Source organism: Metopolophium dirhodum, chromosome 4 (genome assembly GCF_019925205.1).
Source record: "Metopolophium dirhodum isolate CAU chromosome 4, ASM1992520v1, whole genome shotgun sequence".
Lineage (NCBI taxonomy): Eukaryota > Metazoa > Arthropoda > Insecta > Hemiptera > Aphididae > Metopolophium > Metopolophium dirhodum.
This window is the reverse complement of record NC_083563.1, coordinates 11,985,799-12,013,449: the sequence shown is the minus strand read 5'-3', so window position 1 is coordinate 12,013,449 and position 27,651 is coordinate 11,985,799. Positions and strand designations below refer to the sequence as shown.

At 30.5% G+C, this 27,651-nt stretch overlaps 3 protein-coding genes across 4 annotated transcripts; 1 reads left to right on the top strand and 2 right to left on the bottom strand.

The window, feature by feature from the left end:
* Positions 1–27,565, bottom strand: LOC132942627 (mucin-12). Of its 2 annotated transcripts, XM_061011188.1 has the most exons (16): positions 27,099–27,565; positions 12,168–12,366; positions 11,983–12,074; positions 10,929–11,047; positions 10,615–10,874; positions 10,404–10,536; positions 9,582–9,677; positions 5,572–5,765; positions 5,397–5,504; positions 4,631–4,849; positions 2,667–3,073; positions 2,139–2,232; positions 1,873–1,993; positions 1,594–1,752; positions 1,049–1,196; positions 1–961 (listed from the first exon to the last, which is right to left on the bottom strand). In XM_061011188.1, exons 2-16 carry the CDS (start codon positions 12,337–12,339, stop codon positions 524–526), a joined length of 2,760 nt encoding a protein of 919 aa, XP_060867171.1. In that variant the 5' UTR covers positions 12,340–12,366; positions 27,099–27,565; the 3' UTR covers positions 1–523. The 2 variants fall into 2 exon arrangements, with proteins under 2 accessions (XP_060867171.1, XP_060867172.1); XM_061011189.1 differs by lacking the exon at positions 4,631–4,849 and having other exon boundaries at positions 27,099–27,564.
* LOC132942628 (transmembrane protein 223) lies at positions 8,272–9,796 on the top strand. Its single transcript, XM_061011190.1, has 3 exons — positions 8,272–8,839; positions 8,921–9,063; positions 9,376–9,796. The coding sequence occupies exons 1-3, from the start codon at positions 8,440–8,442 to the stop codon at positions 9,523–9,525; spliced, it is 693 nt and encodes a 230-aa protein (XP_060867173.1). The 5' UTR covers positions 8,272–8,439; the 3' UTR covers positions 9,526–9,796.
* Positions 13,583–14,140, bottom strand: LOC132943876 (eukaryotic translation initiation factor 4E-like). Its single transcript, XM_061013015.1, has one exon. It carries the CDS (start codon positions 14,138–14,140, stop codon positions 13,583–13,585), a length of 558 nt encoding a protein of 185 aa, XP_060868998.1.
* Positions 27,566–27,651: the final 86 nt, after the last annotated feature.

Genomic DNA, 27,651 nt, shown 5'->3' with positions numbered 1-27,651 from the left:
TAACATAATATATACATTTTTATTGTTAACTATATAAGATACAATTGAATATAGATATTTATCAGAAAAATTATATTCTTATATTATTAACACAATATTTTTGTATAAAGTAATTAGGTACATTAAATATTTAAACGACATAATATTTTATGTTTGCTGTCAATAAATGTATTGTGATGGTAATTTCATAACCTTTAGAAAATATAATTGTAATTATTTCAACAACAATACTTTTTTTTAATAGTTGGTACTATCATTGCATGTAACTAAAATTCATATTTTACTAACCAATAGTATGCAAACACAACAAAGTGTTGAAAAAAATGATTTTTTGGAGTCTTTTACAAAAATCATAAATTAAAATATAAAATTAATATAAAATAATGATATATTTAGGGGAACAAAATTATTACTTAAAATAATTAGCTGAAATGGATACTACATTTTAAACATTTAAAATTAGTATCTATATGGATCATACACATATTTTATCCAATAGTTGTTTAAATATAATTTTGATTTATCATTCATCTTGATTTGATTGTCTGCTAGGTAGATCAACTGCAGGTCTTCTTTGCAGGGGCCTTCTCTTTAACAAAGATGATAATTTGTTTGTAGACGATGGAGGTGCCTCAGTCGTGCTGGTTGTGGTAGAAGATGGTTGTTGTCGATCAATGTCTTCTTCGTTTTGTAATTCTGCACCTTGATCGTTTTCCTGTTCATTTTCTAATACTGGTTTCACATCCTCAAGTACTGGAGGCTCTTCAGTTTGAATCGACTTCTTTTTTGGCAACAAATTAGATAGTAAATTCTTTCTATTTTGGCCAGTAGTAGGAGGCGCTAGAGTTTGTTGTTTTGGTGCGAGTGGACCTTGTTTTTCTGGTACTCTGAATCTAGATTTGTTCTTAAGCCTTGAAAGTGTGTCAGGTGCTGGAGTTGGGCTCGTTTCTTGTACCAATTCCTAATGAATATGAACATACATTAAATTACATACTAGTATTAATTTTAAAATAACAAATTGAATAAAATACTTTTATTAGATACAAACCTTTTCTTCTACTTCATCTGGAGAGCTTTCTACGATAGGTGCTTGAGTTGTTGATTGTACTGGGGCTGCTGTTGTTGACGATCCCTTTCCTCCAAAGTTCAATCTCAAACCTGGTCTCAATGGTCTAATATTTGGTCTCAGTCTACCTCTACAAAAATATAACAGAATACATTACCCAATTGCACTGTAATATTATGAACCTCCATTACATTTTTTATATATACATATAAATTTCATTTTTCAGCAAACAACAAATACGTGTGCCTTTTTTAGTATAAGAACATAAAGAAGGTATCCTGGTTTAAGACAACCGAGAGTAGGCTGATCAGTTAACACATAAATGATACGATAAAGCAAAATAGGTAAGTATATTATATTTGCTTACTTTAATTTAATTGAATTTTAATATAATATATCAAATAAATTGCACTCTACATAACTAAATGTCTTGTCAAATTAACATCATAATCCTTCCGTATTTCCCCAATCACGTTTTAATTTGCCAACCGGTTGTACTGTAAAAAATGTTATTGAAAATCACATACCCGATAGCTTTAGCGGTTGTGGTTGTTGGCTCTGAAACTTCATGTTCAGAACCATTGCTTTCATTATCTTCTGTTACTTGTTGTACTGGTGCTGCTGTTGTAGTTGTTGAGGCAGAAGTTGTAAATTTGTTTCTACTATTTTGTCTCCTCAAGTTAGATCTTCAATGTATATTTATTATTATTATTATTTTTTTGTATTAAAGATACTTATTATTATTTTATTTTTATTAAAATTTTCTAAATTTTAAAATATAATTTATTCAAAAATATGGTGTATACCTTTCCGCAAAGTTGGGCTTTGGTGCTGATGATGTAACCTCTACATTTTCATCAATTTGAACTGTGCTTGCAGTTACAGGTTTGCTTGCGCGTGTTCTTTGTCGGCCACCAAATGAAGGTTCTAAAATATTATATTTATATAAATAATCAACACCTTATTTATAATAAAATTATATGCGTATTATCAATTATCGTGATGTTTAAAAATGGTAACTAAAGATTCCTAAGACCTACTGTGAAAAACATATAATACAATATTAAATTACTTTGTGCTCTTGTTACTACTTCGCTTTCAGCAGTGGTAGACTCTTTATCGAGAGCGGCTGTAGAAGATTGATATCTCTTACTATAGACAGATCCCTATAAAATACAAAATAATAATTTTAAAAATATCCAAAAATGTGTAGGTATAGGCAATAGGCATGCCTGTATATAATATTATGTAATATACATTAAACCCATTGATACTTTAATAATTGTATCGTGACTTGATATTGATATGCAAATACAAATCACAATTTTACCACTATTATACTTTATGAAAATATAGTTAGGTTTATAGTGTAGTTTTCATATAGTCTGTGATGTTACGGATAATAAACTCTACTGGAAAACATTCAAGAATGTTTACCATCAACCAATGGTGGTTAAAGTAATATGTGCAGTTTTATCAAAAAAAAAAAAAATGAGGTATTAATCATAATGCCCCGTTAGGTACTTGCAGTACCTACCACAATTGCGCCATTGCGGTATCGTTAAATTTGTTGTTAACAATTCATAAACCATCGCATTACCTGCGTGTTCCGTTCTCGGGTAGGTTTGAATTTACGTTTTTCCGTGACCTCTTCGGATGGTGGTAGCTCAGTTGTCGTCGTAGTGGTTGACGTCAAAGTGTTCCTGCTACCCCCGGAGCCGCCTCGATAACGGCTACGCACCGGCCCGGATCCAGGAGCTTGACGTGCTGGTGGCGGTGCTTGAGTGGTGGTTGTGGTTGTTGTTGTTGTTGTTGTCGTCGTTGTCGGCGCTTGTGTTGTGGTGGTTGTGGTTGTGGTTGGAGCCAGCCTTAAAGTAGTCGGGTATTGAGTTTCGCTGTCTTCAAACCTCGTGGAATGTTCACTCGACAATATCGTGTTGGCCGTTTCTTCGCTACGGGTTTGCTGTAAAATGGCGTACAGGTCTACTGCGCCTTTGTCTGTTGATCCTATAGCAAATTCGATTGTTTACTCAATATATTTTATGGAAATCATGATGAAATATGCAGATTCGTACAGAAATTCGATAAAAGAAATACCGAATTTCATGTTATTATTATGTAAGAGGACGTCACATTATAACGTATTAATTAATGTTACACATAGCAGGTATGTATAGTAGGTATATCAAGTAGTAAACCGAATACTTAGTTAGGTACGTACATACCTACTACATACGCTTCAACGCTTAGTAAAAAAAACAAAGTGATAAACATTACATTAATATAAGGAACTAAAATTAATCAATATCCTATATTAATGGATATATGAACAAAAAATTTCAGTGTGACTTCCTCTTAAATAATTTAATGATTGATGAAGGTTAATGAAAGTCATAAATAAGAAATGATTCCCAATTTAATCTGTTTTATAAACATGATTTTGATATAATAGACAATTTTATATAAGTAATATATTAAATACTAAAACTATATGTAGGTATTTACTTAAGTTTCTTATGAGACCTAAAATAACTACCCATATATTAATAATATTGATAATTTTAAGATTCGTCTAATAATAGTTAATTGATATATTATTTAGATTAAGTAATATCAACAAATTTCAAATTTCTGTTACAAATAGTATTCTGATTTTAAAAAGTAGAAAAGTAAAGGGAGTACCTATTCGACAAATAATGTTCTTATCGCTCAAAAATCAAGAGTGAATTACATTGCTTTAAATTGCTTTGCTTGATAAATTTCATAAGGTCTAATACTAGAACTGTTAACAGCGCATTCAAAATTGTAATGATAATTTAATGAATAAAGTTTTCAAAATAATGCCAGAAACAGAAAAATTATTTTTAAGAACTTTTAGTATAAATTATAATATATTTAATATATTATATTAATTTAGTAATCGTTATTAATTTAAATATTGATTATTCAAATATCTTTTCACATAAATAAAATTTTTTTTTAGTTTAGAGGATTCAATTTTGCTATCTCTATCCCTTCGATTGATTTTGAAAATTCTATTATGTGTTATTGGATATTGGCGTGCCATTTTCATAAATTATCTGGTGGTTACTGGTCACCCACCCGTGATTAAAAAACATGTGGAGAGATTTGATACCCGTGCACAGCAGTTGTATCCAATCAGCCAATCGCAATGATGGCAATAAAATACAAGCTACACTTGAATAATAATTTAATAATTAATAATCATAACATAATTAAAAGTACCTAGTACTACACGCAACGTTAGTAAAAGAGCTGAAAATAGTTGCGTTTTTTTATTTAATTCATAGTCGTCTAGTATGTATTTTAACGACATAAATATTATTATCACGCGCAACTACGGTTAATATAATATATAAAGGTCCACAAGGAAATATATTGAAGCACGACCATCTTCATTAAAAGCATTGTTAACTTAAGCATTTTAAAAGCCATAAAATAAAAACTAAAGCAATGTATCGATAAATACACGGTTAAAAAAAGCTATCCAGCACGTTCGATGTCAGTATGATTAGCTGATATTAGCATACGTCCGTCGCGAACCTGGGGTATAACGTTGGGTGACGACCGTGACGACCTCGTCGGGGGTTAATGCTGTCGTCAATGATAACCCCTTAGTATCCACATCGGTATTGTCTTGATTCCGATCTAAGCTAACTGGCTCTGTTACAGATGCTACTGTTTCTGTCAGCTGAGTGTTATAAGCGTTATTAATAGTTGCTACTTGATCTGCTGGCATCGCGGTCGTTTGTACCACAGCATCTGAAAATATGTATTTTCGCCATTTTTAACCTCGCACAGCCGCCTCGTTATGGCATGTCCAATTGGCCTTCGAGATTAGATATTATCCCACACACACTCACAAATTCTCATTTACACACGTATGCATGGTAATTTAATAATTATTAAACAAATAATACAACAAATATTTTGTTCTGTACAAAAGTATAAATATTATATTAGTTTTTAGAAATACGCCCATATAATATTATGCAGTAGGTAGGTATAATAGTATCAACTGGATTGTCCTTCAACGCCCGTTATAATTAATATCACATAAAAATAAGTCAAATATTGTTTTGGTCAATTAACCCTTTTTCCACTAAATTAACCTTAAACGAAAATAGTTTCCACATAATTTACTATAACCCAGATACTATATACTACTGTGTAGTTGTAGTAGATACGTAATAGTATAGCAATCTACGTACCTAGGTATTTACAAATTACTTTTTTATTAAATACTATAGTATAATATTTTTTCTTTAATAAATTATTATTAGTCTGTAACCAGATATTTATGTTTTACCTCTGTGACTTTCGTGTCTCGGTGAAGTAGCCTGCGCATGTTGGCCATTGCTAGAATGAGTTCTAAAAGCGTTGCTGTCCACCAAATCCAAACCTGGTTGGTGTGGGCCTTTGTAAATTACACGGTATCGTTAAAAATAATATAATTCAGCAAGTAGGCGCTAAGTTATTTTTACCATTATTATTCGCTCGAATACGAGTAATCGGGGTATCTGTAGAGGGAACAGCTGTTGTAGCAATTTCCTGAGCAGGTTTTGAGTTTCCGCGAGATCGGACGGGGAATCTGGGATTATGCGGAAGACGCTCTTCGGAAACCGGTAGCGAAGATGACGGAACTGATAAAGCTTCTTCGAGATTACGTCCAGATTCCCTAAACAAAATGTGTTAAGTATAATTTATTCTATATAATTTAATAAGTATACATTATACAACCATCTTACACCAAAAATACGTTTTAAATACTTCCAACTAGCTAAAAATTCGTTGTTGGAAATATATAGAATTATATGCATGGTGAATCCTACGAGGCTACGAATTAGGGGGAACTCCACCAATATATTATATAATAGCCATATAGGTAGGTATAATATTTAAATAGCATAAAATTATGACCATAATTAGGTTCATCAAAGAACACGCGGAATGCCGATCTATATTCTATTGACTTATAGTTATAAAATATTATTTATATATTTATTACTAATAAAGTAATAAATAATGACGCGTAATAAATAATAATAAACTGTGATAAACAAAAATATAGATATTAAACTATTATGCTTTAGAGCAGTGGTTTTCAACCTTTTTCGGATCGCGACCCCCCATTTTTTATTTTTTTGTAATGCGGCCCCTTCAAAAGAAATGTTGTTTTATTCATCAAAATTTGATTTAGTTACTGATAAAATATTTACATGGTATACAATTTTGATTAATTTACACTTAAAAATTTAATTAATTATAATACAACAATATTTTAACACGTATTGTTAAACATAGGTATACCTACAATAAATTAAAATATAAAAAAATACAAAAATAAAATTTAAGAAATTTACAATTTAATTTGTTATTCACGTGTATTCAATGGTATACTTGAGCTTGAACTTTTGTGACTATTGATTCCATTTAGGTTTTATATTAGAGTCTGCTACTCTGAAATCTGATTCTACATTTAATTACGTACTCAAAAATATTGATTTTATATCACGTGGCATACATGTACCACCCAAATTACACCTAGGTATAGGAACTGATTATTATAAATATTTGTGACTGAAATTGTTCAAATATACGTATATGATACGCGTTACGAAAAATTTAATAATCTATATTTATTGTATAGATATAGAACAAAATAAATAATTAACTTTATTTTATTTTTAAATAATATGAAAAAATCATTACGTATATTATTTTTGGTGACCCCCAAACCTATAATTCACGGGACTTGAAAACTTAAAAAGCTTAAAAACCACTGCTTTAGAGGATGTTAGCGCAATATATGTTTTCTCTCTCAAACACACGCGCAACATAAATAAAATGCATTCATCTTGGAGTAAAATCGCCTATTACAACAATTATAGAGGAAAATATTTTTAAGGGTATGACATATCAGTTAAATGTGTTACTATTTGACTTTGTATTCAACATTTAAAATAATAAAAAAATTTGTACCTAAATTTAAATGATATGTAAATTATTGTTTTGAGACTATATGTTTTAGACAAATTGATGTTACACCTTCAAAAATATTATTTTTTATCGTTTTTGCAATGGGTAATTTAACCCAAAAATTACTCAAAATTATACGAGAGAAAACAACCAGCGCACTGACACACCGACTTTAAACAGTTCAGAAAAAAACGAAAGTGTATAGTTTTAGGCGGATAGTCAGCCGATAAAGGTAAATAAAAAATTGATACCTACCTATTTATATAATTATATTATCATTGAGAGTGTTGTTGTGATTCGTTCATTACAAAACCTACCTATAGGTATATAGGTAGTTTAATAAACTTTAATTTAGTATTATTACATTGTAGATTTGTATCTACTTTGTACTTATGAACTTATAATCCTAAACAGTTACTTAAATAATAAAATTAAATTAACCAACTTTATTTTATTACTGTTTGACATTTATGTTTATGTTGTTCTATCTATTTTGAAGTTAGGTATTCTTTAAATAATTATGAGATCTCAGTCCTCAAATATTCAGATTCTTAGTTCTATAGTTTGAGTAGGGAGGTACGTAGGTAGGTAAGCATGGGTGTTATCGCGAAGGGATATTATGGGGATAGATCCACTCATGGCCTTTTTTAATGTTAAATTTCTTCCCCCCTCCTCCTACAACCCAACGGATAACTTTGCAATTAATTTGTATATCACCCACCCCACAATGAAAAATCCTAAGAACGCCATTGTGGGTAAGTCATATAGGTAGTGCCTATACTAGACGTCTAGACGTATGTAACACATACAAAATATTTTTTTTCCAATAATATTTTCTGGCAGGTAATATGAGCAAATTTCTGTAGCTTACCTATATGGCTAACCACATGAAATTTTAAATTTTAAATATTTTACCATATTTTGTACTTAATTATATCGGCATATCGCTGATTATATTAATAAAACTATAATAATATTATACTTGGTTTGCGTGTGTATTTAATTTAATTTAACATTAATGAATAGCACTAAACGACCTTCGACTTTCGAGACGTCTTGTTGTGTATTAGACCAGTTGTCGTACAAACCGTAAACTACAAGATGTACCAACGCCACAATCATAGAACAATATGATTGCCACAATATAATTATTTCCATCTGATAACTAACATTACAAAGTGATAAGAAAAGCAAGTGTTAACATTTCACTGATAACAGTGATATTGGCAGAGAAAAAGTTTATATTAATTTGTATTTTTATAATAATATATAACTGAGTGTTTTCTATCGTAGCTTGTTAATTTGTATTTTGTATTTTATTTAGAACAGTACACATCGCATTGTCACTTCTGTTTAATTAATTTCAAATCCTAATGACGTTTCAACGAATATTGAATATTTTACCTTGTCTACGATGTGTTACGTTCAATCGAACATTCAACACTCTAGATAAATTGCACAAAAATCAATTGGACAAATTAAAATGTTTCAACAGGAGACATTTTAACGAACAATCGATATTTAATTTAAATACCAACGTCCCGAAAGATGTACTTCTATACAAATCATCTAGCGACAAAACATACAAAATGATCAGCGTGTTTTCTATAGTTCAGTTCGGTTTTTGGCTTACAGTAGCAGATTCTTACAATGTCTTATTGAACAAAGATCCTGACAATAATGTAAACCATCAGCCAATATCATGGGTAGATAAAATCAAATCTCAAGGAAAAATAGCAACAATTGGCATTCCCATCGCCTGTTTATGTATGGGTAAGAAATAGATTATAAATAGATTAAATACTTATTAGGTAATTTAAAAACTATAAAATTAAAATATTGACATGTTTAAAGGTACAACGTTAATAGCTATATGCTCAGTCTACACAATGAAATCTGTAAAAATGTTGGTTTTGTGTAAAGGAGGCGATCGTTTGAGTATAACATCTTTTGGTTTTTTCAATCGAAATATAACAACAACCATACCTCTCGAAACAGTAAGTACATTTTTCAATAATACTATGCACTATTGACACTATTCAGAAAAGATAATATCCAAATCCCCCACAGTCAATGACTGATTTTCATCACTAATCAGATGCTTGCCCCTTGGTTTCTGTCTAGTTTCTATCTAATATATTTTCTTCTATACTACTAGCATTATCCAATTACCATATACATGATAATATTGTGTTTTACTTACACAGTTTTAAATCTAGTAGTTTTATGTATTTTCAATTAGAGTTTTGATTGAATATTGTATACTATTATTTTTCTCCTTTATGTATTATACAATTATACTGTTTCAGGTTAGCTGTGCTGTTGGGAGAAATTCAAGTGGTCAAAGTATACCACTGAAAGTCAAAGGGAAATGGTTTCACTATACATTAGATAAAAATGGCAAAATTTATAACCCCAAATTATTTGATTATACTGCGGGATTGAGTAGGAATGTATAAATATTATTAATTTATTCCATAGTACTATACATTGTGTAATTATGCTAGGTACTTACTTTGTTTTACTGTTATGTTCAGCAATATCATTAACTGCAAAGTTTGCATGTCCTTCAGGTTCTTCTGTAGTAACAGTATGTTCTACCGCAGAAAACCTAAAATATGAATTTGAATTAAATTAAATTATGTTATTTCAGATGTAAATTAAAGTGTATGTTTTGAACATTTAAAATGGCTTGATTATTATTCAGTAAACTCTTAAGTGTTTTTATGATTGTATTTGTATTTTATAAATACGAAGATATTTTGAGTTAACATATAAATGTATTTATTGCATTTAAGAATACTGCTATAAGTATAAAAAAAGTTGTATATTTTCTCTTTAGCAAAAATATAAAACCCATTCGCCATCTAGGTTTGGGTATCAGAGGTTTAAATGGTATTGTTACTAGACGTATTTTTTAAAATACTCATCTAAAAATGTTGCCCGTGTATGGAAAAAACTAATTTTTCAGAAAAAAAAATTATAATTCCTTACATTGCAGCTTGCAATGGTCAATGTTTTTAGTTCACTAGTCAACTAAATGTAAACTTATTATTGTTCATAATAACTGCAATTTAGAAGCCACATTGAAAGTAACTTTTGAACAAAATATGTTGAGTGATTATACTGAATTTGAAATATAACATCCTATATAATATTCAATTAAAATGCTTAAGTTGAAAATTAATAAAATTAAATACCCTAGGTTGCTAACATTCTAGTGATGCTACTGGTGTATATTTATTATTTTTTGACAAAATTATTATCTATTAAATAATTATGGTACAACAAATATATTGTTGTATATTTTATAAGATTGTGAATGATTAGTACTAACCTGCCCTTGTTGGTATTTTGTACATATTGATTTTCATCTTGTACAACTGCAGGTTTTTTTGATTTACTGTTTTCTTTGACGTCCTTGTTGGGTTTTGAACTGGTCGGTGGCGAATTTGATGTGCTCTGACTATCTGTGATTTGAAACAATTATTGTTTTAGCTTTCGGAGCTTAAAAATTGTAGTATATATTATTATATTATAATAATTACTTTTGGAACCGGGTTTTGCGTGTTCTTCGTCTTCGTCGTAATAGTAATAGACGTACTCGTATTCATATTCTTGGCCGTTAGGTGCTTTTTTGATATTTACCCGGGACGCCTGAGAAGAAGCTGAACCGACAAGTTTTTGGTTGCCGTATGGGGAATCCACGAAGTCAAACAACCCGTCGTCTTCATTGTTGTTATTGTTTCTCGTTTTGTCTTGAACTTTTGAAGGACTCTGATTGCTGGTCTCTTCTTCCCTCTTAATTCTAACGAAATACATTTTAATAAACAATATTGGTACGGGTATTCGATTGACCTACTTTAATTTGTTCGGCTTTGCGTCGTGAGAAATATCATCTGTGTCAATTGGCGCGGCATATTTTTTTTCCGCCTTTGATCTTCTTTGTCCATCTTCATTGGACGGATACAATTTTTTATGCTGAATAAGAAACACATAGTACTTATTATGTTTAATGTAAATAAATACGCACGTACCTACCCTATTGGCTATTATATTAATTCAAAAATATCTGAAATTTTGTACGATTGCCCCCAAATTAACAACTAGCCCCAAGTTTCTGCTAGAAACCACCCTCAAAGTTGAAAATCTAATTTATTTTTCTACAAGAAAATTTATTTTTATAGACAAAAAAAGATATCATTGTAAAATCAACATGTACATTCGTCGCTCCTTTTAAAATCTAACATTGAACTTACCTATATCGAATAGTTTATAAGTACTTACTAATTAACAATTAACAAGATCGCATTAAAATGTTATGGAATATTCCTTTATACTTCTTAATAATTGTGATATTGTGCTATTGTGCTATTGTGCTATTTTATTTTAAAAAGATTTCTGTGTTGTTGTATTAAGTTAAAAAGCTGTACTCGAACAAATACCATTTTGTACTCAAAATTAACTCGTATAATATAATACTATCAATTTTCGAACCACAAAATTAATTTTACGCCAGTCGCCAGATGAAACAGCCGTTTCGAAACAAATGTGAACTTTATTTTTATTCATTATATAACGATGATAGTGTCATAGTGATAGCTGGTAGGTTGAGTACCGAGAGCCGAGAGGTAATCATAGGTAGACCTTTATAACACTTAATTTCTGATGTATGTACATAACACGGACAAGATGTTCACTTGCAGTCGATGTGAAAATAAGTTTGCAATTTGCCGTAATAATAAAATCATTACATAAAATCATTACGCGGCAAACATAATAATATTTTCTTTTATTATCTAAGTGCTGACCCATGATATTTTAATGATTATTTTTATGACCTACGTGCCCCGCAGTGAGCATATTTAAAAAATGAATATATCTTTGAGAACGTATATCGGTAAGTATATACTTACCGCATAAATTTTTTCTTCCATTGGCACGGAACCAGCGACTTCTTTTATACCCGTTTGTCCTTCATCGAGGATTTTCACATCCATATCGCTTTCTGTAATGAAAATTTCGGTATAGTATATTTAATCGTTTTGAATTACGAGTATTTTTTTTTTAAATTTTTTTTCAAAAATACACAATTTCATACCCAAAGGTTTGCCATGGAGGGCCGATGAAGGCATTCCAGTGTGAATGCTAACATATTCTTCTCCTGGTTTCGGTTCAGTGATGACTCGAACGAATTGCCTCCTGTCGTTGGGCAAAGCACATGCAACGGCCAAAAGACCGAGGAGTGAAAACAGCAAATGATTTCTATGCATTGTGAATGTTATGTTTGTGCAGCAGTTCTGTAGAACAAAAAAAAAAGTAGAAACATAATAAGTTTTGTCCATTTTTTTCGGCTTTTTACTCAATATATAGGCAATCAGAAGAATGCTATTAAAAAATAATTTTGCTGTTGTATTTAGTGAACATTAATGGATAATGGATAATCATTAAAATAGTGTAGGTATACTGTAGGTAGGTACGTATAATAATATACCTAGTCGAGGCTACCTCTCCTACATATTATAATATACTTTATATACATGAATGATCTAAATATTATATAACATTATACAGCTTAAAGAAACATTAGTTTTTCCAATCGATTGCAGGCCCTATTTTTTGTGAGTACTAGATAGAAGTACTAGATACGGTTGAGTACGTGCACCGTGAGCCAATTATATAAGTTATAAGTTATAAAAACTAGAAAATGTCCTTAAATCTTTTCTACCCGCAACAAAATAGAAGACAACCTGTAATACTCTATTACCTAGCATTATTAAGTGAAATAAGATCTATTTATCTAATAGTAAGTACCTACTCTATATTATAATATCGTTATAGCAACTAGCAAGTTTATATAAATTTTAATATCTACAATAAATTACTTAAATGTTTGTTAACAATTTCATTATCCGCATATTCTTGTAAATACACTGGTGCAACTATTTTTATTTTATAGTAATGATGCAATTTTCCGAATTTTTCTATTTTGAATTGTACCTACCTATGAAAATATAATAATATATTTTGTTATCACTATATTTTATTTATTTTGATCAAAGTAGTAAAAATATACGTTTGTAGTTGCCAATAAACATAACTTTCATAAATGTCATACGTACAGTGATTTTATCAAAAATTATATTTTGATATTTAAAGTAAGTATCTACTAAGAATAGGTTCGTTAAACTTAAAAATTATGTATTTTTTTACTTTGATAAAAAAAATTTTACCCTCCAGAATAGCTATTTTTTTTTATTAATAATAACGAATAGTGATATGAAACTTCATAAACATATTAAAATAGGTAGCTATATTATTTTATTAAATATTAGTTTAATAACGTAAACTGACAATAATAATAATAGTTTCAATTAATACAAAACTCCTGTTGAGTTGTAGTTTAATTTACAAAATTAAATGCATTTAAATCAATTAAAACTTAAAGATGTCACGCGTACAAATAAACTCAAGACATATTTGTATTTACTAACATTTAGTACATAATTTTAAAACTTATAACACATAGTCAAAATTATTTGACAATCTGTTATGTAATTTATATTTTAATGATTTTATTTCGTAAACGTTTAGTTTGAGAATTTGCAGAATTTTTCCAATCTTCATTATATGTTCATAGTTTTCCAACGTAGTCTTAACTGTCCATATTGCAACTTTTTTCATTTTTTTGTGTTTCACGTTACACGTGATGCCACATAAATAACACGACAACTCTTTAAACCCGCCACTGATAAGTGTAAACAACAAATCTGACCAAATCAAGTTTAAATCATTATTTATCTGATTTTCGACCTGAATGATCCAAGCTCCCGCGCCTCTATTCGGTTCTTCTTCCCACATAGGCTGTATTCCCTTTTTGAAAAAATAATAACTGGCCCCTAGCGGCAAACCAGAGGGCAGTTTTGTTAAATTGTAGGCCTCGAGAAATTGCGTAGCCGTCGACACTTCGAACAACTTCTGGAAGTTCAATCTCCAATCCTCGTCCTCTGCGCACTTATCTTTGTACCAAAATGTCCAATCAAAAGATAATGCGACTACTGCACAACGTGTCATCTTTGCTATTTATATTTATATTAGTATAGTTAGTGTAGTAGTAGGTTGTAGTGTTGGTATTAGTATTAAAGTTTTAAAAAATGTTTAAAATATAAAAGAACCCTAACGTTACAATTTGGATACAACAAAATGTTTAATTTTCTGCGTACAATTTTATTTATTTAACATATGATTATATGTTTATATTTATGTTGACAAAACAACAATAGCAACATGTATCTAAATATAGGTACATATGTACGTGTGTTGAAAAATATATTTTATTTGTGGCTAGTTAATAATAACTAGTTAATGAATAATAAAACATAGGTAATATACTTAATCATACAGATAATCGATCATATTACACGTACATATTATTTAGGTAGATTAAATATTATATGAATATAGGTAGATATGTGCGTATGTAAATAAAATATTCAATACGATTTACCTATAGCGTTGACCTTAGTCAGCAATACTTAATAATTATAACATAAATATCTAACGATTATAACGATCTAATAAAATGTATATCCTGATAAATAATTCTTTTTTTTTTAAATGTCTGTGTTACCTATTTAATATATTTTTTTTAATTAATTCAATTATGCAATACACAGTTCTTGATTATCTACGAGTAAAATAAATACTCAACAGGATTTTTTCGATACTATCATTATAATAACTAAACACCTCTTTTAAATTTAAAAATTAAATTTGCAATTAATTACAATTAGTATTAACTATTAATTATTTCAAACATTATGAATACCAACAAATGAAAAATCACATAAAATCTAAATAATAACTAATAATTACTAATATATTTTGTATAAATAGGATTTTTTTATGTATCCGCAATTTTTAAAAGGTTGACATTTATCAACATTTAAATGTATTATAGCCAGATACAAGATACATGACGATTTACCATTTACATATTTTTGCATATATTTACGTATAGCATTCCACAGCATTAAAGCAGCTGAAATCTAGCTTTATTCATCAAAAGAGCAAAATAAGTATGACGTACGATGTACCTAGTTACTAATAGTCATAAGATAAAATATATTAAAACTAATAACAATTGACAACTATACTTGTCATAATAAAAAAAAAATAAATAAATACTAAAGACCTTGGATTCACAACTCCCATTTTCACTTATTTACAAATGTTATCATATTGTTTATCAAATATCAATTTATTATGAATTCATAATTTAATAATATTTCATTAGGTACAAACATTTTTTATTTTATTTAGTTTGACTGTGCAATGTGCATTACAAAAAAAATTGTGGAGACGTTTTTGAGAAATTGTCAACCTTGGTAAATTCCCAAATGACAATAGTATAGTTTAACTTCGGGGTTTTCTTTTTAAATTATTTCTCTTAAAACACTCGCACACAGCGTTAGTTAGGTACCTACTTAAATTATTTTAGTATCCAATGGTCATATTACAAATGTTATATACACATTTCTACTGATTATAAATAATTATAATAGCATATAAGATTTATTTTATGATTTGAAAGTTATTCTATTGTACGAAGTTTTTTTCAGTTATTATATTGGTTAGTACCGCGTGAGCTATAATAATGAACGTGAATAAAAATCGGTGAGATTATTCTAATGTAACCCAACGACCAATGTAGACAATAAATTATTATTTCACGACATCTTCTATAGAATTATTTAAGAACATTTCTGGGGTTGTTTTTAAATTAAAAAAAAAACGCCGGAAGCATTTCTTGTTATATTCGGGTACCCATATAATTATAATAATAGACACAATCAAATTTTCTGACTTATAATATGTAAGTAGTGAAAGTTTCTAATAAAAAAAAAAAAACATATTTTCTCATTCTCATAGTTATTGTACCTTATATATTTTGTTATCAAAAGTCTACCTCATGTCACTCAGTCACTCACACAATCAGCCAATAATTTATGATATGATTATTCGACCAGAGCTTTAATAAGAACCTATATTTATACAAATAATACATTATAATATACATTATACAAACGTAATGGTTTAATTATTTATTCAATTATGCCGTGTATAATACCTATGATGTTTGGATAAAAGTGAAAAAAAAACAATACGATTACGCACTGTTTAACATTTTAACCACGTCATCATGATACCTATATAATACCTACACAAAGAAAATATGCACAATATTTTTGGATATTTACCAAGTTTTTTTCGATTTACGCCTGATGTACAAAATACATTATCAGTTTATTTATCGCAATCGAATCATCGTTGGCATTAACGAAAATGACCATATAATATGCATTGTATAATATAAAATGGCGGAGTAATATTCGTTTTCTAACATAAAACACGATAAGAATATATTATTGGGATAATTTTTTATCGTCGAATAGCGTAAAAACCATGCATATTGTTGCGTGTCAATGCATATAGTGATGCGTGTAGCATTTGCTATATTGCGTGTCAATGCATATATAGTGATGAGGGTTAAGTGTAAACTACATAGGCACTCTGATAATTTTATTTTATCGACCGTGTTATAAATATTGTGTTATTTATTACAATTTGAAGTTGTTGAGTATTCTATCATTGTGTGGTAATTAACAATATTATAATAGGTAATAGGTATACGATATCATCTTGTTTTTTTCAATGTTTTTATACCAATATAGTTGCACGTAGGTAAAACATTGAATTCGTAAATAATAGGACCCCTGTAGACTTAAATACTCAATACGTAATACCTACAGTTGGAATTAAATTACATCAACTGTAAAGGTACTAATTATACACCTAACATGATTAGTTATAATATCAGAACTCTACTAGTTTCCGATATAGATTATTGCATACACTTGATTTAAATAATTAAATTTAAACATCGCTATAATAAAAAATAATTAAATAATAAGAAGAGGAAAGTTAACTGATATTATGTATGTACCTATACCGTATATTATATATATGTAGATATAATATTGTACATGATGATTGAATTGTATACATACTATTCAAATTGATCAATGAACGTCGCTCGGATCGCCATTTGATGATCATTTATATTGTTATTCTAATCGTTTTTGCGGATCATTAATCTACTGATAGACTTTATACACATACATCATGTATATAAAGGAAATTTGATCGTGTTGTTATAATCGATAAAACAATGTTAATTTGAATCGATACGAAGTCAATTTTTTTCTATAAGAACATAACGTGGAAGTAATACAATGTAATAACGCCCCTGCAACTAATAAAAAATATTTGTCTCGAGGTTATTGGGCTTCTAGAACTTAGATCAAGGTGCTTCCTGGCTTTCATTTTATTTTTATAGATTCACAAAGAAATGTATTATGAACAATTATTTACGATATATATAATATATAGGTAAGCATATAATATTATATATACCTATAATTGCTGCAGTAGTTTTATAACTCGTCCATATTTAGTTCCATATTCGTACTCTTGATCGATAAATTATTATACTATTAACATTCGTGTTGACCTTTTGTGGTGATCAAAAAAAATCAAAATCGGAAAATAGAATATATTATAATATACCTAATAGGTACCAATAAAATACCAGGAAATCGTCCGAGTACTTTAATTTTATTATAGTATTAATTATTATTATTATAATGTCTAAATTACATTCGCGTATTACACCTACCCTGCATTATAATATACCCATATAAGTGCAGTATTATATTATACAACTATTGTGTTATATGTTATTATAATATATTATATAATTTATATAATTTTATTTGCACAGTGCATCACACAGAGATAGTGAAATATAACATATAAAATGCGTTTTGCACATATTATGACGCATATTATAGAGGTGGGTACCTACCTATCATTATAATTTTACAATAGTATTGCACACGCCACACATAGCAGAGCCAACCCTTGACAACAATATGCGCAACTACGTCGTTTACCATACACATGCACACGCGTCACATATGGGTACAGTATACCTAGGTAGAGGTACCTATGTATTATAGAAGTTGAACCCATATTGTTCAGTCATGCGTAAACTTTGACCCGTTCCGTGTGTTTCTATTCTGATATCATTATGTATTATTAGAGATGAGGCTGCACCATCAATCCGTCATTGCTTGAATCCTTTCACTTTAAGCTTTCTATACAACGGTTTCGATACGAACCATGGTTCGAAGTCGTCGCGCGCGTTCCCGACAGTGAAATGATAATATAGGTGCGTCTACATAGGCACCTATAATATGTTAGCAATTAATTCGCATTCGCCCAAAACTTTTCGTCCACAAAAACCGCGGTGTTGGTCGAAACACGCTCGACGAATTATACGCGTATTATAGACTTCACGCATTAAACGAGGTAGACGGCGGGCATGCGTGCGAAAGATGGCCGCAGCAGTACTATTACCAATTATACATTATTACATATTATCATGTATGTATTATAATATATTATTATATGATTTAAAATGTCGTGCGAAAATCTTAACAGTTTATTCGTGTGACTCGTAGTTATTATTTTTATCGAAATCGTGGCACCTATACGCCTATATAATATACCGTCGGCACCCGTAACATATGAAATGGCGAGTGGCGACACACACACCGTCGGTGACGTACCTGTGCCTGTTTCTACAATATTATAACATATACATATATATATATGTGTGCGTGAGTGTGTGGGCAACACACGCTATAACATTGACCACGAATTCCAACTTTTCATCATTGGGCGTTAGGTACTCTTATTATACGAGTTGATTTTTTTATTCGTATATAATGTCTTTTTCTGGGTAAAATTAATTTTGAAAATATTTTATTTACATAATTTGAGATATTACCAGTAGGTACACACAATTTTTCAACAACTAAATAAATTATTATGCTTTTTAATATTTTCAATCGTGATATTATATTTTTTATTTTATTCTATGACAACGTACATATATTTGATTTCATATTCCTAAGTAGAATATAGATACTTCTGAGAATTTCTGTACATAAAAATCAAGTACCTATACCCGCGTAACAATATATAGTTAGTTAATTATCAGCATTTAAGTTGTATAATTATCGGTCGAGTGGTGCGTATGTACCCCGCAAAATGTTAGTCCACTAGTAGCTACTTATAAAATATTCAACTTGTGTATAATATAACATGCTATGGTCGCATTTCGTTGTTCGGTATATACCCCCACAATGTTAGAGTATAATATAGATGCCTTCTATATGTACAATTACGTTTATACAGGACCGACCGTCGGGGCACATTCGCATATTATATATATTATAGATATACAATAATACTCATAGGTATGTACATGTACGCGTTTGTGTGTGTATATAATATACTGTATAATATAGCCGCTGCAAAAACGAATACAATATCGTTAGGTAACACGCAGCTCGTAAGTACAATGGCGGCACTGCCGCAAACAATATAAAATATCTGCGCGGAGATAATAATTGCACAACTCGCCGATACACGTACGATATATATAATATACACATATATATACACAACGCCTACAACCTATGTTATACTTATATATATGTATATATGTATACGTGGCACAGAGTATACTATCCCCCGCGAGTCGTTCGTGTGCGTATTATATCAATGTATATAATATATATTATATAGGACATGCGGCATGGTATTATATATATTATATATGCTTCACGAAAGAGCTGCGTTTCCTAAAATGTGTTTACAATAGGTTAAACGGCGATTATTATTATTTTGACAACCGGTGTATGTGAAGAGCAGCTATAACCACGTACAACAGGTATCTGCATGTTAGAGTCTGAGTCAAACTCGGACAGCACGCGAGATGTGTGGAATTTGTAAAATAATACGATTATAGCGCCCGCAGAGCTCACTGCGAATTTGAAAATTCCACGCGCTGTAACAAATCGACTGTAAATCAAAACCAAAAAAAAATCATTACGCGTCTTACTCATACACTCGTGATGACAGAGCGGCGGGCGATATTTATAAATATTTCTGAACATTATTTTGGTATAATATATTATTATTGTTATAAAATTATAATATTATACACAAAACGGCTACATCAGCTGTTTATATTAAATTATGTTTATTCATTTATTGGTTCATTGCGCTCGGTGATGTCTGCGACGCGATGAATACAAATTCTGTGGGGGCTGACGGGTATAAAGTATAAACGAGTTACCTATGCCGATATAATAGAAAGACAAACAATAACCATATTGCTTATGTGTGATATTGTTGTATACTTGAATTTTTCTATGAAGTCAACGGTGGTGTGCGCGATCATTGACCGCGATCGTGTACCACAATAACGGACACGTCGCGACGTGCGCCTCATCCGATCTTCCGACTATAATATTATTACCATTGATTATTGAATAGACTATATTCTACAGTCAATGATGTTACTTTGGTGGCCTCGGGGCTGATGACATATTGTTGTGGCGAATTTTTTTCGCCCTCCTTAATCAGATTGTCTGCTCCTCGCGGGTATTACTCACGTATGTGTGTAACATAATATTATTGTTAAGTATATAGGTATACCAGAGGTTCTCAAATTTTTTTTCACGTATCACAATATGTGTATTTCGGATCAGTGTAGATAACCGTGGTCACATACCATCACAACTTGAAACAAAACTATATTCAGAATGATAATTTGGTAAAAAAAATGATGATAAATGTTTAATGTAAATATCTTTATTTTAATTCATATAATATATTCTGTACCACTGTACCATATTACACTGTACTATATTATAGTGTACCCGCACGATTTTTGAACCTCTGATACTAAATATCTACTCTATATACAGCCAGGTTGGCGTTACGAAGCTGATTTAGTTGAATGCTATGTCGGCCCAAGGATGAGAAACCTTTTTATAACTTTAACTCTGCAATAGCTGAATATTAACGTTTTTAAGTCTAGACTCTATATAAACAATAGCCCGTAGCCGCAGTCTACATAGATATGACGAGTGGCGTCTGACCAAAAGTCTTGAAAAGTAATAAGGAGAATATTATACACACAGCAGCATAATATACACTATACCACCTACAGGTATATGCCGCGGAATTTGTATCGTTGTTGTTACACAACGCAAATTAAAACGAAATACTTATGTGGAATGTCGAATGTGTTTGTGTACCTACCTATAATAAGTACCTACCGATGTTACCTATGTACAAGCATTTTATCCATTATACCTCTTATTTTAAAGTATTCCCATAAATTATATAAATGTGTACGGCTCTTAATCCATTGTTATAATTTATATCTAACGTTCAAAATTATACCTCATATACAATCGTACCTATATATATTATAGGCACCTACTATACACCAAAATTCGATATAATAAATAAAATGGTCAAAACTGTACTTCCTGTTGGTCAAACGGTAGAAAGTGATAGTTTTAATAGTACCTATAACATCCTCCTCCAGTTATATACATAACACTATTATATACATCTATAGGTACGGTTGTACATTTATATGTAGGTATTGCATATATAAGTAATGCATATTATATATACGCATATATTTTTGTTTTATAATAATTTACGAACGGGAACGCCGGGTGAGTTGTGAAAAGTTGACAATCTGGTTAATCGGAAATTCGGAATTTAAAGGTCAACCGGATTGTTAAGGCGAGAAAAAAATACGTAATAATTCAAGTGTACACACATATTATATATATATATACGCGGAACGTAGCAACTACGGCGCCTACAGCCGTATGTATTTATGCACACAACAAGCTCTTGGTTGTTGTAGTCTAACTATATATATAATATAATATGCCCTGCGAGACCATTAGACCCATCCAAAGTGTTTAACTATAATATAACGATAAAATATATACATATAATAATAATATATTATATTATATTACAATTTACAGGGGTTGTATTTTTATTTTGAAAGACCGCAGGTGTATAATATAATACAATAATATTTAAGTTAAAACGTCAAAATATGATATTGTGCAACGAAAGTGAAAATTTAAAATTCAATAATATTTATTATTACGTGTTCATAAGATATCGAACGATGTATCGCGATAGTGACGATGCGCATCGCATTCATCGCAGATATCGTAAACACATATTTTACTTGTTATTATGCTATACTCGTTTCAAGAGATCGTTTTAAATTTGTAAGTTATAAAATATAATATCGTCACAGCTGGTGTTAATGGCCGGTAGTCAGGGCCGGTGACCCGGTGCCAGTCGCATTAATATAAAATTTATCATACGTAGTTTTTACAAATAGCACGCGTTATACATGAAATAAATATTAATTTATTGGATGTAAAAATGTCACTGGAAAAAATACTCGTGAGCTATTATAATTTGACTCTAATATTAAAAATATTCTATTATCGTGTCGAATGTTTTGTAAAATATAAATATTGGAAAGCAAATATAATTAAATAGATATATATATATAATAATTATTATATGAATAATATAGAAATAATTAACAAAGTAAATGGTGTGTAAAAATGTAAATTATATAGATGGTTGGATCCTATGTTTAAATATATTTTACTCACACCATAAATCAAAACTCCTTCAAAAATGTATTCAACAAATGAAAACTATAGAGTGATATAGTTGCGTCATCGAGTTCTTCAGGATCATAAATCAAAAAAAAAAACTTTACTTTAAAATTTTACTTTCGTAGCACACGCGCAGATTAGGTTCGTATTTTATCAGCGGTTCACAATTACATTAACCAAACGATTAGACGTAAACATTATACTCATTACAAAAATGTACAATGCGCTTATAGCCGCTTTGGTACTTATGCATAAATTTATTATTTTATTCTCCGCGGACGAAACAAATAGCGTACCTATATCTCCTTGGCGGAGAAGGCGTCAACCGCAACAGCACGTGGTGTCGTAGGTATATTTTAATACATCAACAATAATATAATAACTGTCATTGTTGTTCTTAATTTTCGAATCGAATGGAAAATGGGCCGTGAATTCACACAAAAAACGTGGGTTTGTTATCCGCATTGTTTATTTTATTAAACATAATAATAATAATAATTGTGCTTTTCGTGAACCACGGTAGAGGTATATAGGTACCGCTACGGAGTACAGATGACGATGCCGTACGTAAATTTTTCAATCGTGGGAGTATATTATTTTCTCGGCACCTCCGCGTATACGAAACGTGTATTCCTACCTATATATTGTATAACAATAATATGTATACATTGTACACTATTGCTATTTATAGGTACGATATTAACGATTTGACCCCTGCGGATTTCTCTGCCGAGTTGCTGCTGGGCTTTGTGGACATCGTCCGACAGACAGTGGTATATTTTGGATCTCGCATCCGGTATGTATAATATATGCTCACTGACATAACCACGTGATTAATGACAGTTTAAAAACAGCTCGAATGCAAATAACTCAGACTAGAAAGTTCATTTTGGGGATTAAATCGCATTCCAAGAGTTTGTTTGTGTGTGCGTGTATCTCGAAATATCGTTCACGATAATAATATAATATTATAATAATGGCGTCATATTATATACCTACGCTGGTTATAGGTACCTAGTATACCTATACAGCGAATGCCAGTGATTCAGCAAATGTTTTTTTTACGTTTACTTAATGTCTACTTAAGATACAAGAAGTACATGCGGTATTTGAGAATTATGAAGATGTTCAGCGTTATGTCTTATGTCATTATTTAAAAACTTTATTGTATAACTCTTCGGTTGTTGTTGCAGTCGAGTCGAGAGGGGATAATGTGTTACCGAAATGTTTATAATCGAACAAGTATTTTATCTAACGATTGCGAATTCACACAATTATGTGCAAGATCTATATGAATATATTTTAATACTCAAGAATAATAAATTTCATCTAAAAAATTGGTTTTATTTAAATCAATTAATGTATAGGTAATATTGTCAATATGTGTAAATAACTTTTAATCAAAATAATTTTAAGGAATATAGATAAACATTAATTGAATGCAAATATTTATAAGTAATCGTATTTTTAAGTTAATATGTAATATGTGTTTGTATGTATCTATATACGTATGTATATATGTATATGTATGTATACTACTATACTGTATAATGTATATGTATGATATTTATCAATAATTTAACAATCGATTAGACCTCAATTTATGCAAAGTGAAAGTATAAAACGATACAAATTGTAATACAAATTATGTTCTTTTAATATTATATGTATAGGTACAGAGTGTTCCATAATGTTCAAATATTTTCAAGAAATAATTACTGCAGACATTCTACTACCTCTCTATTAAGAAATATATAGTAGATACGCGTGAAATTATGAGACGAACATTATATTAAACTGAGTGAAAAACAACAATTATTATATTACAATAACATTTATACTATAAAAACAATAATTTTCAACGTTAACTTTATTATTCATAGTATTTAAAATAGTTCGCAGTAGTATTAATTATTATGCCATAAACATAAACCTATTTATTTCAGTAGTAACCTTCATGATTTGCATATTCGTTATTTAAGCCATTGATCAGTACCTATATGCTGTAATGCATTTATGACGAAAGTGATTACTAAGTAGCATATAAACGAAAAAAATTATAACTTTTATATAACAATTAACAGTAGTTTTTTATCCATGTCAATAGAATATTTTATTTATAATAACAACAATTAAGTGTATTGTGTATAATTATATAGTGTTATTATTAGTATTATTTTTTTTTAATTAAGATTTAGAGAAATCAAGTACGTAAATTAAAATCAAACGTTGGCTACGGTTGTTGGATACTTATTATAGTTTTCGTTAAACGTTACTTTTTGTGTAACAATTATGTCATATATCAGGGCCCTGATACCGGTAAGCCTAAATGTGTTTTTTTAACAGTCGTTTTAATATTATATAACTAACCAATCACAAACAGATAATATATAATATTTATAAATATGAACTATTTTCTCCTAACTCATATTATAGGTACAGGTATCTATTACTTATTAGTTATTACTATTAAAAATAAATTATTATAGGTAAAGATTATGTTTGTATATATTTATGAATTTATGATGGAAATAAAAAGTAAGAACTACAACATTGGCCTGCATCATCCGTTTGATGTTGGAAATTAATTAGTGATCTTAATGACGCAACATGCGTATTACCATTACACTTTCGGTTTTGTCAACAACACGTAGTATTTTCGACATGTATTATTATTACCATCATCACTTTTGTTCAGCATCAAAAAAAACAAGATTAATATAGATCGTGTTTACAACACGTGAACAAAAAAATCAAACGCTTCCCTGCACCGTGAAGATTCAGGAGAAGTCGCGCATCACCTTCTTTGGCTACCGGTCAGGCGGCAGTCATGGTCGTTTCGCAATTAAAAAAATAAATTTAAAAAAAAACGAATCCACGTGTTTGACTGGTGGTTATGTTATGAAAAAAAATGTAAGAAAATAAAACCGGAATTATTGTCTATCACTTATAACATATAGTTATGTCACCGAATGTACCTATATAATATAAGTACTATGCATATACTGTATAGGTAGGTATATAATAATATATAAATGACATTCCGATTTTATGAATAATATCAAAATGCATTATATTTTCTGTTTATGGAGAATTTTCCATTATCATGATGGTTTGTATAAATATATACGGAACCAAGTGATTTTTTCGACCGGAAAATACAGCAACGAGTACACACACTTATTATATTATATATGTACGTATTCGATTACGGATTATTATAATATTATACATAATACTACGTTATTATTATTATTATTATTATTATTGAAAATGCAACCACCGCGCAATAACCGTTTCAATTCGAGTAGAGGTAATCCGAACTGGATGCTAGCGTTAAAGTCTCCCGGCGACATTAATATTATGCAATGCGTATAATACACGATATATCTATATTATATAGGTAGGTATGCATAATAAACGCGCGGTATCACCTACTTTGGCTATCTCCAACGCGTTTCGTTATTGTTTCCAGGCTAACAGGACAAATGAAATAATGTTTTTATAGATTACGTACTATGTACTTATTATTAGGCACGTTTTGATATAAAATTCCATAAGATACCAAAAAGCAAAATTTGATAATTTCCTCTCCCCCTCCCCGTTAATATAGGTACTTATTGACTATTACACTGCGCGCGGTGTTATAATCGACAGCGACGACGACGATTGACGTAAAAGTTTGCACCTTCCGCTTTCTAAGAGGGAAAGCAAAACGCACGCGCACCTTCACTGTATAGTCACCGTGGTATAGGAGCACGTTGCGGTTTTGTCGTGCGTTATAGAAAAACCTATATACCTACGAGCTGCACGCCAATATAGGAAACGGCGGGCGAGTGAATGAAAAAAAACAATGATTCCATAACTATATTATCTATATATATACACTTAAATAATACTATACAGACCGTGTTACTGGAATAGGACATTAGTTAGACGCGGAATATGTAACGTGTTAAAATGTGATCATTTCATTCTCCAGATACACCCCATAACATGTACCTACATATATAATATACCACCATCCACACACATAATGGCACGTAAGCCTGCGGAAAACGACTAAAAGATATCATTATATTATAATATGTAGGTTTTTAATGTATTAAAGTACACGTGTCCAATTTGCGTATGGAAATCGTCTCCATCATCGGGTCTAATATATATATATATATATATCTAAATATTATAATAATATTATAAAATGTTGTACTATACATACGAGTATACCTATACCACCTGCCTATACCTATCTAGTACTACGTAATAAAATATACATAATAATAATAATAAGAAGAAGAATATAAAAGATTGACAAATTAAAAATTGCCTAAGGGTGCCTGGTGCACCGCTGCGTCATATATTACATGAGTACTTACTTGGCTGGTGTGCAGAGTATATAGTCCGGCCGGCGGACTTCTTCGGAGACGAACGAGACGGCGTTATCGCGCGCGCGCGTACAGCTGCTGCAGGTGTGATGTATACGCGCGCGGTCGTCGACGTACTGACACAACGATGGTGCGATGATATTATGATAATGTTATACTATTGCGGCGATGATAAATGCGTATGTCTATACCGCGTGACGGTCGTGCGCAATGTGCAGTGCAGTATGTATAATATATATTATTATAATATGCGATATATTATACACGATGACTGTGTGCTGCAGTGTGTCGCCACAGGAATATAATATGCGACTGCGGCGGTGTTGCAGCGGCGACGGAGGACTCGTCAGGACGTGCAGTTCATCTCGTCGAGCAGCAGCACCACAACTATAATGATACGACGACTAATACGCAACGCTCGTGTGCGGGGCGGCGGCGGCGGCGGCGGGTTTGACGGTCGGCGCGCGTCCGCGAAATAATGCAACGCGTTCTCTCGTTGTCTTGCAGCGGTGGAGTTGGTGTGTTTGTGTGATTGTGTGTGTGT